Source organism: Dendrobates tinctorius, unplaced genomic scaffold, assembly GCF_039654945.1.
Source record: "Dendrobates tinctorius isolate UK_male_01 unplaced genomic scaffold, ASM3965494v1 ptg000449l, whole genome shotgun sequence".
Classification (NCBI taxonomy): domain Eukaryota; kingdom Metazoa; phylum Chordata; class Amphibia; order Anura; family Dendrobatidae; genus Dendrobates; species Dendrobates tinctorius.
Window position 1 is genome coordinate 389539 of NW_027362111.1, and position 16178 is coordinate 405716.

Here is a 16178-nt window from a genome sequence, read left to right on the forward strand (position 1 = left end):
ATTGTTCTCTGTGCAGCAGACGTGGGGTCAAACACACATCCGAAAACCAACTATATACTGGTCACAAGTCGTTGCGCTCCTTTTGTATGACGAGCCTCCTCTTTAACCTCTATGGAATAATCCCTAAAGCTGAGACCCGATTCGAGTCACCGGCCCACTTTTCTGTATCAGAGTTGGTAGAGTTCCAATTTACCTGAAGAACTGCTCCCTAGTGACGGCCCTCGTACCATGAGGATACCTGGAGATACGTAGACTTCCTCATCCTTCACCAAAATGCCAAACGGCTAAGAAATTAATTCTTGGCTCTGAGATTGTGCTTTTCAGCGGGCGGACAGTAACAATAATGCCACTAAGAGCAAATTCCAAAAACTCTTCTGTTCCAGACTAGAGATCAGCGAACTTGTTCGGAAAACATTCGGCGCAAACGTAAATCAGATTCGTGTTCGGTTTCTGGAGCATTTTTACTCAAAGTCGGCAAAATTCCGTCACAGTTTTGTAAATCATGGTGCTTCCACTAGTGCTTTTGGTATGACTTTGCCTAGGATAGTGGTGCTGTATGATGATATGATGAGCGGGGGGACATGTTTGATGAGGGGAGGGGGTGTCTAGGTCACAGCCTGCATATCTCCCAACTGTCCTGATTTTCGCGGGACAGTCCCATTTTTGACCCCCCCACGTGTGTCCCGCCCGGGACACCATTTTTCCCGCATTGCACTGAGCCGCCATGCCCCCCCATGCACTGACCCCATCCTCGCCATCCCAGAGAGCCACCGCAGCCTGCAATGATGTGGCTGGGCTGTGTGTTCTGTGCGCACAGGACCTGTGAGAGGGGTGGAGTCAGGGGTCACATGATCAGGGGCCAGTTGTGTCTGCACTCTGCAGGACTCTGCTGTGCTGGTTGTCGTGGTGCTGGACGAGGTGAAATTTCTGTGTGGGGTCAGGAGGGGTTTACAGTGTGGATGTAGCAGAGCCGCGTGTGTACGAGGTGTACGGAGCGGAGCCGTGTGTGTATGAAGTGTAAGGAGCAGAGCCGTGTGTGTATGAAGTGTAAGGAGCGGAGTCGTGTGTGTACGAGGTGTACGGAGCGGAGCCGTGTGTGTACGGGGTGTACGGAGCAGAGCCGTGTGTGTATGAAGTGTAAGGAGCAGAGCCGTGTGTGTACAGGTGTACAGAGCCGTGTGTGTACAAGGTGTACAGAGCAGAGCCGTGTGTACAAGGTGTACAGAGCAGAGCTGTGTCTATACGAGGTGTACAGAGCGGAGCCACGTGTGTACAAGGTGTACAGAGCCGTGTGTGTACGAGGTGTACGGAGCAGAGCCGTGTGTGTATGAGGTGTACGGAGCGGAGATGTGTGTGTGTACGAGGTATACGGAGCAGAGATGTATGTGTATAAGGTGTACGGAGCGGAGCCGCGTGTGTTCGAGGTGTACGGAGCGGAGCCGTGTGTGTACGAGGTGTACGGAGCGGAGCTGCGTGTGTACGGGCTGTACACAGCCGTGTGTGTACAAGGTGTACAGAGCGGAACCATGTGTATGAGGTGTACAGATTAGAGTCGTGTGTGTGCGAGGTGTACAGAGCGGAGCCACGTGTGTACAAGGTGTACAGAGTCGTGTGTGTACGAGGTGTACGGAGCAGATCCGTGTGTGTATGAGGTGTACGGAGCGGAGCCATGTGTATACGAGGTGTATGGAGCAGAGACGTGTGTGTACAAGGTGTACTGAGCCACGTGTGTACGAGGTGTACGGAGGCACGTGTGTACGAGGTGTACAGAGCAGAGCCGTGTGTGTACGAGGAGTACGGAGCGTAGCTGCGCATGTACGAGGTGTACGGAGCGGAGCCGCGCGTATACAAGGTGTACGGAGCCACATGTGTATGAGGTGTATGGAGCGGAGCCGTGTGTGTACAAGGTGGGCGGAGCCATGTGTGTACTTGGTGTACAGAGTGGAGCTGCGTGTGTATGGGATTTGTGGAGCGGAGCCGTGTGTTTACGGAGTGGAGCCATGTGTGTACGGGATGTACGGAGCAGAGCCAAGTGTGTACGAGGCATATAAAGCAGGCTTTTCCCGCGGACACAGGAGTACATGGCGGAGCCCTGAGGAGCACTTTAAAACTCACACATGACGTTCTACCAGAAGTGACGTGCTGGAAGCTGACCGGAAATGAGGTAATTTCGGGAGGAGATTGTGATGGAACCATGGAGGCACTTCAGGGAATGCTTCAGATCCATCACCATGTCCTCCTCCAACAACGCGGACAGCGGGATCGCCTTGGAATCAGGGATGCCGGCCATGTGAGCGGATCATGATATGTCCTGCACCGGGAGGCTAAGGTGGGCATTACAATGGGAGCCGGGATGCTATAGTATCTTTATAGAATCTTTCTTTATTTCATTATTTCTTTCTCTCTCTGTTTCTTTCTCTGTTCTTTCTCTCTCTGTTTCTTTATCTCTCAGTTCTTTATTTACCTCTCTTTTTCTTTCTCTCTCTCTGTTCTTTCTTTCTCTCTCTAATCTTTCTTTTTTCTTTCTCTCTCTCTCTTTTTTCTCTCTGTTCTTTCTTTCCCCTCTTTCTTTTTCTTTCCTCTCTCTTTCTCCCTGTTCTTTCTCCTTCTTTCTTTACTTCTTTCTTTCTTACTCTCTCTTTGTTCTTTCTCTGTCTCTCTCTGTTCTTTCTTTCTTTTTTCTTTCTTTCTCTCTGTTCTTTCTTTCTATCGCTGTTCTTTCTTTCTCTCTATCACTCTGTTCTTTCTTTCCCCTCTTTCTTTCTTTTTTCTATCTCTTTCTTTCTCTCACTCTCTCTTTCTTTCCCCTTTCTTTCTCTCTCTGTTCTTTCTTTCCCCTCTTTCTTTCTTTTTCTCTCCCTCTGTTCTTATTTTCTGTCCCCTCTTTCTTTCTCTCTCTGTTCTTTCTTTCCTCTTTCTTTCTCGCTCTCTGTTCTATCTGTTCTCTCTTTCTGTTCTTTCTTTCCACTCTTTCTTTCCGCTCTTTCTTTCTTTCCCCTCTTTCTTTCTCTCTCTCTTTTCTTTTTTTCTGTCCCCTCTTTCTTTCTCTCTGTTCTTTCTTTCTTTCCCCTCTTTCTTTCTCTCTGTTCTTTCTTTCCCTCTCTGTTCTTTCTTTCCCTCTCTTTCTTTCTTTCTCTCTGTTATTTCTTTCTCTCTCTAATCTTTCTTTTTTTCATTCGCTCTCTCTGTTCTTTCTTTCTCTCTGTTCTTTCTTTCCCCTCTTTCTTTCTATTTCTTCCCCCTCTTTCTTTCTCTCTGTTGTTTCTCTTTCTTTCTTTACTTCTGTCTTTCTTTCTCTCTTCTTTCTTTATTTCCCCTCTTTCTTTCTCTCTCTGTGCTTTCTTTCTCTAATCTTTTTTTCTTTCTCTCTCTCTCTGTTTTTTCTCTGTCTTTTCTTTCCCCTCTTTCTTTTTTTTCTTTCCCCCTCTTTCTTTCTCCCTGTTCTTTCTCCTTCTTTCTTTACTTCTTTCTTTCTTACTCTCTATTTGTTCTTTCTCTGTCTCTCTCTGTTCTTTCTTTCTCTCTATCTCTCTATTCTTTTTTTCTTTACCCTCTTTCTTTCTATCGCTCTGTTCTTTCTTTCTCTCTATCGCTCTGTTCTTTCTTCCCCTCTTTCTTTCATTTTTTCTCTTTCTTTCTATCTCATTCTTTCTCTCACTCTCTATTCTTTCTTTCTTTCCCCTTTCTTTCTCTCTCTGTTCTTTCTTTCCCCTCTTTCTTTCTTTCACTCTCCCTCTGTTCTTTTTCTCTGTCCCCTCTTTCTTTCTCTCTCTGTTCCTTCTTTCCTCTTTCTTTCTCTCTCTGTTCTTTCTTTCCCCTCTTTCTTTGTTTCCTCTCTTTCTTTCTCTCTCTCTATTCTTTTTTTCTGTCCCCTCTTTCTTACCCTCTCTCTGTTCTTTCTTTCCCTCTCTTTTTTTCTCTCTGTTTTTTCTTTCTTTCTCTCTCTAATCTTTCTTTTTTTCATTCTCTCTCTGTTCTTTCTTTCCCCTCATTCTTTCTATTTCTTTCCCCTCTTTCTTTCTCTCTCTGTTCTTTCTTTCTTTCCCCTCTTTCTTTCTTTCGCTCTCCCTCTGTTCTTTTTTTATCTCCCCTTTTTCTTTCTCTGTGTTTTTTCTTTCTCTTTCTCTGTTCTTTCTTTCTTTCCCCTTCTTTCTCTCTTTCTGTTCTTTCTTTCACTCTCTGTTCTTTCTTTCTTCCCCTCTTTCTTTCTCTCTCTCTGTTCTTTCTTTTGCTCTCTGTTCTTTCTTTCTTTCCCTTCTTTCTTTCTCTCTCTGTTCTTTCTTCTTTCTCTCTGTCCTTTCATCTCTCTCTGTTGTTTCTCTCTCTGTTCTTTCTTTATCTCTCACTCTCCTTTCTTTCTCTCTCTATCTGTTTTCTTTTTTCTCTCTCTCTCTGTTTTATTTCTTTCTTTTCCTCAGTACCTGCCACTGTGCCCATAATGCCAGCCACTGTGCCCTCATTACTAGTCAGTGTGATCAGCAGCGCTAAATGGGTGCGGTTGGGCGTGGACATGGGTGTGACTAGTTATGAAATGGGTGTGGTTGGGGGCGTGGCTTTAAATTTTCAGCAGAGCCACGCGTGTACGAGGTGTACAGAGCGGAGCCGCGCGTGTACGAGGTGTACGGAGTGGAGCTGCGCGTGTACGAGGTGTGTATACAGAGCGGAGCCGCATGTGTACGAGGTGTGTGCATGAAGCGGAGCCGCGCGTGTACCGAGCGGAGCCGCGCGTGTACGAGGTGTGTATACGGAGCGGAGCCGCGTGTGTACGAGGTGTGTGTACGTAGTGGAGCCGCACATGTACGAGGTGTGTGTACAGAGCAGAGCAGCGTGTGTACGAGGTGTACAGAACAGAGCCGCGTGTGTACGAGGTGTGCGGAGCCACGTGTGTACGGAGCAGAGCCGTGTGTGTATGGGGTGTACGGAGCGGAGCTGTGTGTGTACGTGGTGTGTGTACGGAGCGGAGCCGTGTGTATACGGGGTGTACAGAGCAGATCCATGTATGTACGAGGTGTGCGGAGTGGAGCAGCGTGTGTACGAGGTGTGCAGAGCGGAGCTGCGTGTGTACGAGGTGTGTGGAGCGGAGTGCGTGTGTACGAGGTGTGTGGAGCGGAGTGCGTGTGTACAAGGAGCGTGGAACAGAGTCGTGTGAGTACTTGTTGTACAGAGCGGAGCCGCGTGTGTACGAGGTGTGTGGAGCGGAGCTGCATGTGTACGAGGTGTGTGGAGCGGAGTGCATGTGTACGAGGTGTGTGGAGCGGAGTTCGTGTGTACAAGGTGCGTGGAACGGAGTCGTGTGAGTACTTGGTGTACGGAGCGGAGCCACGTGTGTATAGGGTATGCGGAGCGGAGCTGTGTGTGTATGGGGCGTGTGGATCGGAGCCATGTGTGTACGGAGTGGAGCCATGTGTGTACCGGATGTACGGAGCAGAGCCAAGTGTGTACGAGGCATACAAAGCGGGCTTTTCCTGCAGACACAGTAGTACACGGCGGAGCCCTGAGGAGCAATTTAAAACTCACAAATGACATTCCACCGGAAGTGATGTGTTGGAAGCTGACCAGATATTAGGTAATTTCATGAGGAGATTGTGACAGAACCATGGAGGCACTTCAGGGAATGCTTCAGATCCATCACCAGGTCCTTGGAATCGGGGATGCAGGCCATGTGAGCGGATCATGATATGTCCTGCATAGGGAGGCTCAGGTGGGCATTACAATGGGAGCCGGGCTGCTATTGTATCTTTATAGAATATTTCTTTATTTCTTTCTTTCCCTCTCTCTGTTCTTTCTTTCTCTCTCTCTGTGTTCTTTCTTTCCCCTCTTTCTTTTTCTTTCTTTATTTCTTTTTCTTTCCCCTCTTTCTTTCTCTTTCTCTGTTCTTTCTGTTCTTTCCCCTCTTTCTTTCTTTCTCTCTCTGTTCTTTCTTTCTTTTTTCTCTTTCTCTCTCTGTTCTTTCTTTCCCCTCTTTCTTTCTCTCTATCGCTCTGTTCTTTCTTTCCCCTCTTTCTTTCTTTCTCTCTGTTCTTTCTTTCTCTCTTTCTTTCCCCTATCTTTCTCTCTCTCTGTTCTTTTTTTCTCTCTCTGTTCTTTCTTTCCCCTCTTTCTTTCTTTCCCCTTTCTTTCTCTGTCTCTGTTCTTTTTTTCTGTTCCCTCTTTCTTTCTCTTTGTTCTTTCTTTCTTTACCCTCTTTCTTTCTCTCTGTTCTTTCTTTCTTTCCCTCTCTCTGTTCTTTCTTTCTTTCTCTCTGTTCTTTCTCTCTCTGTTCTTTCTTTCTCTCTCTGTTCTTTCTTTCCCCTCTTTATTCCTTTCTATTTCTTCCCCTCTTTCTTTCTCTCTGATCTTTCTTTCTTTCTTTACGTCTTTCTTTCTCTCTGTTCTTTCTTTTTTTTCCCTTTCTTTCTCTCTCTGTTCTTTCTTTCACTCTCTGTTCTTTCTTTCTTTCCCCTCTTTCTTTCTCTCCCTGTTCTTCCTCTCTCTGTTCTTTCTTTCTCTATTGCTGTCCTTTTTTTCTCTGTTTCCTTTTTTCTTTCTTTCTTTTCCTCAGTACTTGTTAGTGTGCCTACAGTACCAGCCACTGTGCCCATAATACCAGTCACTGTGCCCTCAGTACCAGTCAGTGTGATCAGCAGTGATAAATGGGTGCGGTTGGGCGTGGACGTGGGTGTGACTAATTGTGAAATGGGTGTACTCGGGGCATGGCCTAAAATTTGCGTAGCACGCTGCGCGCGCCGCAGCCTTTATCCCTCTTTCCCTTCTTCAAAAGTTGGGGGTTATACCACATGTGCCCTCTCACAGATGAGTGTGGTGCCGCGCAGCGCAGGAAACCTCATCTGTTCTTCTCATCTCTTGAAATATCACTTGGTGGCTTCATAATTTAGGTTTCATTGGTTTCATTCTGTGTCATTGTGTCCTGAGATCAGAGACAATATGAATATCCAGTAAACAAAAAAGGAAGCACTCTGTAGCGCCATAGCATGCAATCATGAAATATGAAAAATGAATTGCATTACTGCATTAGAGATATGAAAAATTGAGAAGGCTTAGAGCATAAAATTGCCAATTTATGTGTACCTGGAAGCCACGGTAAGGCGTTTCTCATTTTCCAGAACCCTAACCTAATGCCAATCCTCACTTAGACTAAAGTCTTCATCTGTATGGGACCCCATACAGAAATAAATTGGCCATTTTATGCTCTAAGCTTTCTCATTTTTTCATATTTCTAATGCAGTAATGCAATTCATTTTTCATATTTCATGTTTGCATGCCATGGCGCTACATGGCATCGTCCTTAAACAAGACGGTTCTACAATCAGTCTTATGTATGTCGGGGCCTTACCTGCTTGTGAGCGCAGTTTAGGGGTGGCCTAATAGTAAGGTTATGTACAACTGCTGCCTCTGGAGGATCCTGCAACTTGAGATTCGTGGATGCCATTTTAGCAGCTTCTCTCTTAATCCGATGTGTTATGAATGAGTCACCGTAGGAGGCAAAAACAGAAATACTAGCTAAGTCCAGAAAACCAGAGAAGTTGGCAGCTATCGGATTGCAGACCCCTGAACCTATCAACAACACCTAGTAGTAGCCGTGGGGTGTTCCTACGGTGCCCTAGACCCCTCGATCACAGCAGGAGAACTACATAGCCTAAAGACAGAAAGGGAAATCTAAACTGCCCCAGAGCAGACCCCAAAACAATAGGCAGCCCCCAACATATAATGACGGTGAAGCAAGATGAAAAAACACTCACACAGCTAGAAAGATAGGCTGAGCAAATGATGGGGCCCAAGCTAACTAAATAGGACAGGATAGAAAGGCTGCTGTCTGCAATCCGCCAAAAACCCTATCAAAACAAGGGCCAACAGGCAGATAGGGAAAAAGGCCCTGAAGACGCTAGGCTTCAAAAAGACTATATCAGCACTCAGGTATTTTCTGAAGACAGAGCAAAAAGGAATTCAACTCACCCCAGCAGGGAATGGCATAAATTCAGAAAAACAAGGCAAAACAAAACAAAACACAAATGCAAAAAGCAGTGCAGGAAACTTAGCTTTTGAGGAGCAGGAATGAGACTGGTCTCCTAGAATCCCTCAGAGAGATCACCAGCAAGGCAGAAGGGCATCGGCTGCCTTATATCCAGTCAGTAATTCCCATCACCCAGTCATCATCATCCAGCTCAGGTGCTTGGTAATCAGCCTCACTACCTTCCTTCACCAGAAGAGGGAGTTCATCAGACCTCAATGGTGAAGGGGAAAATGAACTCACAACAGTACCTCCCCCTTGAGGAGGGGTCACCGAACCCTCATCCACGCCACCAGGGCGATCAGGGTGAGCCCGATGAAAGGCACGCACCAATCTTTTGGCATGAATATCAGAGGCAGAGACCCAGGAATTATCCTCCTGACCATAACCCTTCCACTTAACCAAATACTGGAGTCTCCGTCTAGCCAGACGGGAATCCAGTATCTTCTCTACCTCATATTCCATGTTACCTTCAACCAATACAGGGTCCGGAGGTGCCACCACAGGAACTACTGGTTCAACAAACCTCTTCAACAAGGACTTATGAAACACATTATGGATTTTAAATGTGACAGGAAGAGCCAAACGAAAAGAGACCAGATTAATAATCTCCAAAATCTTGTAAGGTCCAATAAATCTAGGCTTGTACTTTGGAGACGCAACCTTCATAGAGATATTTTTTGACGACAACCAAACCATATCACCCACTTTAAACTGGGGACCAATGGTCTAATGTCGATTGGAAAACCGCTGGGCCTTTTCCTGGGAGAGAGATAACTTATCCACCACTTGGTCCCAGATCTGGTGCATTCTCTCCACCACAGTGTCAACACCTGGGCAAGCAGAAGTCTCCACCTGCCCTGAAGAAAATCGAGGATGAAACCCAAAGTTACAAAAAAAAGGTGACATCAAAGTGGCAGAACTAGCTCTATTATTTAAAGCAAATTCGGCCAAGGGCAAAAATGAAACCCGATCATCCTGATCAGCGGAAATAAAACATCTCAAATACGACTCCAAGGTCTGGTTTGTTCTCTCCGTCTGCCCATTGGTCTGAGGGTGAAAAGCAGAGGAGAAGGACAACTGAATTCCCAGCTTGGAACAGAAAGTCCTCCAAAATCTAGACACAAACTGAACTCCTCTGTCAGATACAATGTTCTCAGGAATCCCGTGCAAGCGAACCACCTGTTGCAAAAACAGGGGCACCATCTCAGAGGAAGATGGCAACTTAGGGAGAGGTACAAGATGAACCATCTTAGAGAACCTATCACAAATCACCCAAATAACAGTCATTCTCTGAGAGACAGGCATATCAGAGATGAAATCCATTGAAATATGGGTCCATGGCCTCCTGGGGACTGGCAAAGGCATCAACAACCCACTAGAGCGAGAACAAGGTTTAGACCGGGAGCAAGTCCCACAGGACTGCACAAAATTCCTGACATCACGAGACAAGGCGGGCCACCAAAAGACCGACTCACCAGATCTCTAGTACCAAAAATACCTGGATGACCAGCCAATGCAGAGCAATGAACTTCAGACATCACTCTCTTCTTCCACTGGTCAGGAACATACAACTTTCCACTGGGACAACGCTCAGGTTTGTCCTCCTGAAACTCTTCCAGAGCACGTCTCAAATCGGGCGAGATGGCAGAAAGAACTACCCCTTCGCCTAAGATGGTAGCAGGCTTGGTCACCACAGGAGAATCAGCAAAGAAGCTCCTAGAGAGAGCGTCAGCCTTGACATTCTTAGTGCCAGGAAGAAAAGAGACCACAAAATCAAAACGTGTAAAAAACAAGGCCCACCTAGCCTTTCTAGGGTTCAAGCGTTTGGCCGACTCCAGGTAAATCAAATTTTTGTGGTCAGTGAGGACCACGACTTGATGTTAGCTCCCTCCAACCAATGTCTCCACTCCTCAAATGCCCATTTCATGGCTAACAGTTCCCGATTCCCCACATCATAGTTACGTTCAGATGGAGAGAACTTTCGGGAAAAGAAAGCACAGGGATTCATTTTAGATGTTACAGGATCCTTTTGGGACAAAACAGCTCCTGCACCAATCTCAGAAGCGTCCACCTCTACCTGGAACGGGAGTGAGACATCAGGTTGCCGCAAAACTGGGGCAGAAGTGAATCTTTGCTTCAGCTCCTGAAAGGAAGAAACAGCCTCCGGAGACCAATTCAACACATCAGCACCCTTCTTAGTCAGATCCGTCAATGGCTAGGCAATACTAGAAAATTTTGCTATAAATTTCCGATAAAAATTAGCAAAACCCAAAAACTTCTGGAGGGCCTTCAAAGAAGTGGGCTGAACCCAATCATAAATGGCCTGTACCTTGGCCGGGTCCATTTCAATAGTTGACGGAGACAAAACAAATCCCAAAAAAGAAATCCTCTGTACCCCAAAAAGGCATTTCGATCCTTTGACATACAGGGAATTCTCCCTCAAGATCCGGAACACAGTCCGAACATGTTCCACATGAGAATCCCAATCCTTGGAGAAGATCAAAATATCATCCAGATAGATAATCAAAAATTTATCCACAAAGTCTCGGAAAATGTCGTTCATGAAGCACTGGAAGACAGAAGGGGCATTAGTGAGCCCAAAAGGCATCACCAGGTACTCAAAATGTCCCTCCGGAGTATTAAATGCCGTCTTCCATTCATCCCCATGCTTAATGCGGATAAGATTATACGCCCCCCTGAGGTCAAGCTTGGTAAACCAGCAAGCACCTTTAACTCTTGAGAATAGATCCGAAATCAGGGGTAACGGATACTGATATTTAATAGTAATTTTGTTGAGGGCACGATAGTCAATACAAGGCCTTAATGAACCATCCTTTTTGGCCATTAAAAAAAAAACAGCACCTAAGGGTGACGAGGATGGTCTAATATGACCCTTCTCCAACGCCTCCTTAATATAGGATCGCATAGCCTCGTGCTCGGGTACAGATAAATTGAAGAGCCGACCCTTGGGAAATTTACACCCCGGGCTCAGTTCAATTGCACAGTCATAACTCCTATGAGGAGGCAAAGACGCAGACTCATTCTCACTAAATACATCATAAAAGTCCGCCAAATAGTCAGGAACATCATGCGACTGAGGAGAGGTGGAAAAAAACGGAGCCTCACTAAGGGCACACCGACAACCCCAACTCACCACAGACACAGATTTCCAATCCAAGACTGGATTATGAATTTGCAACCAGGGAAACCCCAGAACAACGGCATCATGCAGACCATGCAACACCAAAAATCTGCAATTTTCTTGATGGTCTGGGGCGACCCGCATTACCACCTGGGTCTAAAACTGGGGTTTATTTTTCACCAAAGGAGTGGCATCAATCCCTCTCAAAGGGATAGGCGTCTGCAGAGGTGTCATAGGAAATCCACAACGTTTAGCAAAATCCAAGTCCATTAAGTTCGTCATACAACAACCCCAAGGCTTGAAAAAATGCGTTCACATTAGTCAGAATAGGATCATCTGGTTTAAAAACAAAAACGCCCAATCCTGGGGATCGCCGCGCAGCAAAGAGATGACAATTTTAACCTGCTGCGCGGAGCTCCCTGACGAGTTAGGCTTCAAGGCAAAAAATAATTTACAATTATTTTTGAAATTCAAAAATTTAGACCGATCCCCAAAAAACACATCAGGAGTAGGGATCTTTGGTTCAGCAGCATGTGAATGAGCAAGGTAGGCAGAAATTCCCCGCACTTCTGCAGCGAGCTGCTCCACACAATCAGACAATTGCTTTATCTCCATTGAGAGAAAAAAAATTCCCCCTACGGCCTCAGAGATATAGAGGAAAAAATATACACACTTTTTTTTTTTTTTGACAATTCTTTCCTGCTATTGAGTACCCTAGAATCTGTGGTATGGCTGGTGATTCTTTTATGAATGAGTCACCGTAGGAGGCAAAAACAGAAATACTAGCTAAGTCCAGAAAACCAGAGAAGTTGGCAGCTATCGGATTGCAGACCCCTGAACCTATCAATAACAACTAGTAGTAGCCGTGGGGGGTTCCTACGGTGCCCTAGACCCCTCGATCACAGCCTGAGAACTACATAGCCTAAAGACAGAAAGGGAAATCTAAACTGCCCCAGAGCAGACCCCAAAGCAATAGGCAGCCCCCAACATATAATGACGGTGAAGCAAGATGAAAAAACACTCACACAGATAGAAAGATAGGCTGAGCAAATGATGGGGCCCAAGCTAACTAAATAGGACAGACAGGATAAAAAGGCTGCTGTCTGCAATCCGCCAAAAACCCTATCAAAACAAGGGCCAACAGGCTGATAGGGAAAAAGGCCCTGAAGACGCTAGGCTTCAAAAAGACTATATCAGCACTCAGGTATTTTCTGAAGACAGAGCAAAAAGGAATTCAACTCACCCCAGCAGGGAATGGCATAAATTCAGAAAAACAAGGCAAAACAAAACAAAACACAAATGCAAAAAGCAGTGCAGAAAACTTAGCTTTTGAGGAGCAGGAATCAGACTGGTCTCCTAGAATCCCTCAGAGAGATCACCAGCAAGGCAGAAGGGCGTCGGCTGCCTTATATCCAGTCAGTAATTCCCGTCACCCAGTCATCATCATCCAGCTCAGGTGCTTGGTAATCACCCTCACTACCTTCCTTCACCAGAAGAGGGAGTTCATCAGACCTCAATGGTGAAGGGGAAAATGAACTCACAACACCGATGACTTAGTCTGGCAGGAACCTTCCTCATTATGCCTTTATCTGCAGTAGCCCATCTGTGCTCTGAATCAGCTATAAATCTCTTCAGTATGATCATCGCACTTAAGTTTTGTGAAATATATAATGTTTCCATACCTTGTCCGAGGCATTGCATTATGTGACGCTTTTTGGCAGCAGAAATCCTTTTTCCTTCCCATATTGCTTGAAACCTTCGGCTGCTTAATAATGTAGAACGTCCTTCTTAAGGTGTTTTTCTTTGAGAGCATGACACCTAATTATCGCAGGGGTCTGAGATTGATTTCTGTGATCTGAAGACCCCGAGGCACAAACTGTCCATGAAGTTATAGGAAAAACACAAAGTTGCATGTTTATGGCACTGCCGTCTAATCTGCAGCATAATGTGGAGCGCGGTATATATCTATGCAGCGCCTGCTAGGGTCGGGGTTACTCGGCACTGGGCCGGTCAGTTCTTAAAGGGGATGTCACGGCAGCAGTGACCCGGTCCATACCCCTGGGCGTGCAATAAAAATAAAGAAGATTATGATTTTAGGGAATAAAGATGGGGATAATTCGTGATGCCACCCGTGTTGTTCGGCAAGGAAGGTGATAGCCGACGCTGCAAAAGAGACCGCTGGGGTTATTGGTGATGCAGCAGAGTTGTTACAGCTCTCCACGGGTAGAGCTAAGCCCCAGGGCAGTTATAGGTGTTAGAGATGATAATGGTAGTTGTAGTCGTGGTGCAGGGAAGGTAACACGGAAAATAAGTCAGAGGACACAGCGCAGTGCAGTCTTCACACTTTTACTCACAGTTCTTCCAGTTACAATCCCCAGCCGTGGTGCTGTGTCCTCCGGGTTGGTGGTCCAGCCAGCTCTCAGGTAACTTGGGATACACCATGTCAGAACCCCTTTCAGATGTTCCTTTCCTGGCTGTCTCACTATGCTGGCTCCCATCTCTCCTGCCTTCGCCATCACACACAGTGTCCCAAGCCAGCAGCCTCAGATCCAGTCGGACGACGTTCTGTTAGTCCCTTTGATCCTACCAGGCTGCCTTTTCAACAATGTGTTTGGAGTTGGCTGTAGCACATGCAGATACTGCAACCTCCGGTTTTCTAGCTAAGTCCTTAGTTTCTCCACTAGTTTGGGGCCAGTTCCCTACTGCAACCTGGTCCCTCCACCTGACTAAAGTCAGCGTGGATTCCGGCGACACGGGTGGATTCCTCACTGCCCCTAGGACCCCTTCTGTTCACTTCTCTTTCTCCTCTAGTCCAGTCTAGGGACAAGCTCCTCACTGCTCCAGCCCCCAGCACTAACTGTCTCACTCTCTCACTGTCACTTCCTTCAGCTCTCCCCCTGCTGCTTTCTCCACCCACACCCTCTACCCAGTCCCTCCCTGCGCCTGAGAGGTCTGGTGTTGGATGTGAGTGTCTGGGTTCTGGGTGGTGCCCCCCTCATTACCTGAGAGCGGAGTACCACACCTCTGTCTAAGGTGCAGTACCTCTGTGGTGATTGAACCCTCAGGGGCGCCACATCTACACTCCCTACTGCTTCCTCTACATCTTCTATATATATATCCCATATATCATGATCTGTCATTATTCTGAAGCCATTGTGTTCTTTGTCCATTGTTGCTTTTTCATGTCTGAATGTTTCTTCCTCTCAGATGCGTTATACTAGGAAAGTGTCTGTGTGGCCTGTGGGTTTTGCTGGGGGACTGCGATATGAATCAGTGAAGGTCAATGCTCAAGGCAGGGTTAATGGATGGCTGGTGGCGTTTGACCCCTCAAGACCATTTGCCATAGACATGGCTGGATTTGCCGTTGGGTTGAAGCTGATCCTTGAGAAGCAAGAAGTCAAGTTTCACCTAAATGTGAAGATTGGATACCAGGAATCCAGTCTACTTCAAGACCTGGTCACCATCGATGAGCTGGAACCAAAAGCTGAAAACTGTTCCAAGGTGAGATAAAGGATGCTGTAATTTATGTAGGTCACACATTGTGTCAAAGCTCAGCTTCCCTGCAGGTCATTCTCAAGGAGAGAGGGAAGTAGAATATAGACTCCAAGGAAATCCTTGTCCAGAGAAACAAATATTATATCTAGAGATGAGTTTGATACGAACTTTTCAAAATTCATGAGTTTGTGAATTCAATTAATTTTGATTTGATTCTGATCAATTTCATAAAATGGCCACACAAAGTTACAAGTATAATAACACAGAAGAACACAGGGTCACATGCCCTTGGGTGCAGCCTGGCAGCTTCCCCATAATGACTTGTAGTTACACCACTCTTGAAGCAAAGCCACCTAATCATAGGGACTGGAGGTCAGAGGTCACAAAGATGACTCGTAGCCACTATAAAAGCCCAAGCAGGAGATGCACCTGTAATTTTGTGGTATATGGGGATATTAGAGACTAGCTCAGTCAGAGAGACAAAATAAGCAGGGTGTGAGAGGAGGAGAGGGGATCTCCTTCACAGAGACATAGTAAACAGAATACACATAGTGAGTGAGGAGGAGACGAGAGATTTGTGGTATTTTTGTTGAACACAATGGACTTGTTCTTTTTCATGCTCTTTCTAACATCAGCAAATGGAGATGCATGACCGGAACAATCAGGGTCAGTCATACCTGGAGTGTCTTCTTTCTCTGGCAGTTACCCTTATACTTGGCCCCATGGACTTCTGGGTTATCTGATTGAACCAGTGACAAGAACTTACCCAGTATGTCGGTGTAAGGAAGTGAAATGTGATGTTTTCTTGTTTCCTTCCTCAGAGTTGTCCCTCCTTTGTTACTATGTATATATTGCTGTATTATAATGTTTCTGATTAATGTCTGTGGTACTGCTACATAGAAATATGTATTATCGCCAGTCTTTAATGGTATTGCCACATGTCCGTGTTACCATTGTGTATTGTATAATATTATGTCTATTGTCTATGTACAGTTAGGGTAAGTTAGTGCATCCTGTTATGATTGGGTCACCGAGGAGGATAGCAGGACCCGGCTAAGCCACTGAAAACCAAAGAGGTTGGTAACTAAGTGGATGCAGACCCCTGATCCTATCCACACAACTAGCAGTAGCCGTGGAGCGTACCTATGATGATCCTAGATGACTCGGCACAGCCGGAGAACTAACTAAGCCTAAAGCAAGAAAGGGGGAATCTAAACTGCCCCAGAGGAGACCCCAAAGGAATAGATAGCCTCCACACATGTATTGTCAGTGAGACAAGATGAAGGCACAAACACAGGCAGGAAAATAGACTGATCAAATGATGGGGCCCACACTGACTAGACAGGACAGGAAAGGCAAGACACTGTCTGCAATCACACAAAAAACCCTGCAAAAACTGTCCAACACGTCTGATAGAAAAAATACTGAAGTCACTCAACTTCGCCCACTATATCAGCACTCTGGTATATTCTGAAAGCAGAGCAAAAAGAAGCCAATCTAATATGGGACAAAAAAAAACTGGCACAAGCA

The 16178-nt window shown here is 46.0% G+C and overlaps 1 protein-coding gene across 1 annotated transcript in view; it reads left to right on the plus strand.

Moving 5' to 3' along the window:
- The window catches only part of LOC141077403 (galactosylgalactosylxylosylprotein 3-beta-glucuronosyltransferase 1-like), a 118438-nt gene extending 103047 nt beyond the window's left edge, over positions 1-15391 (plus strand). The window contains exons 3-4 of the mRNA XM_073564312.1: positions 14361-14654; positions 15284-15391. Coding sequence (XP_073420413.1) covers positions 14361-14654; positions 15284-15391 — 402 coding nt within the window. The remainder of the gene's footprint in view (positions 1-14360; positions 14655-15283) is intronic.
- Positions 15392-16178: the final 787 nt, after the last annotated feature.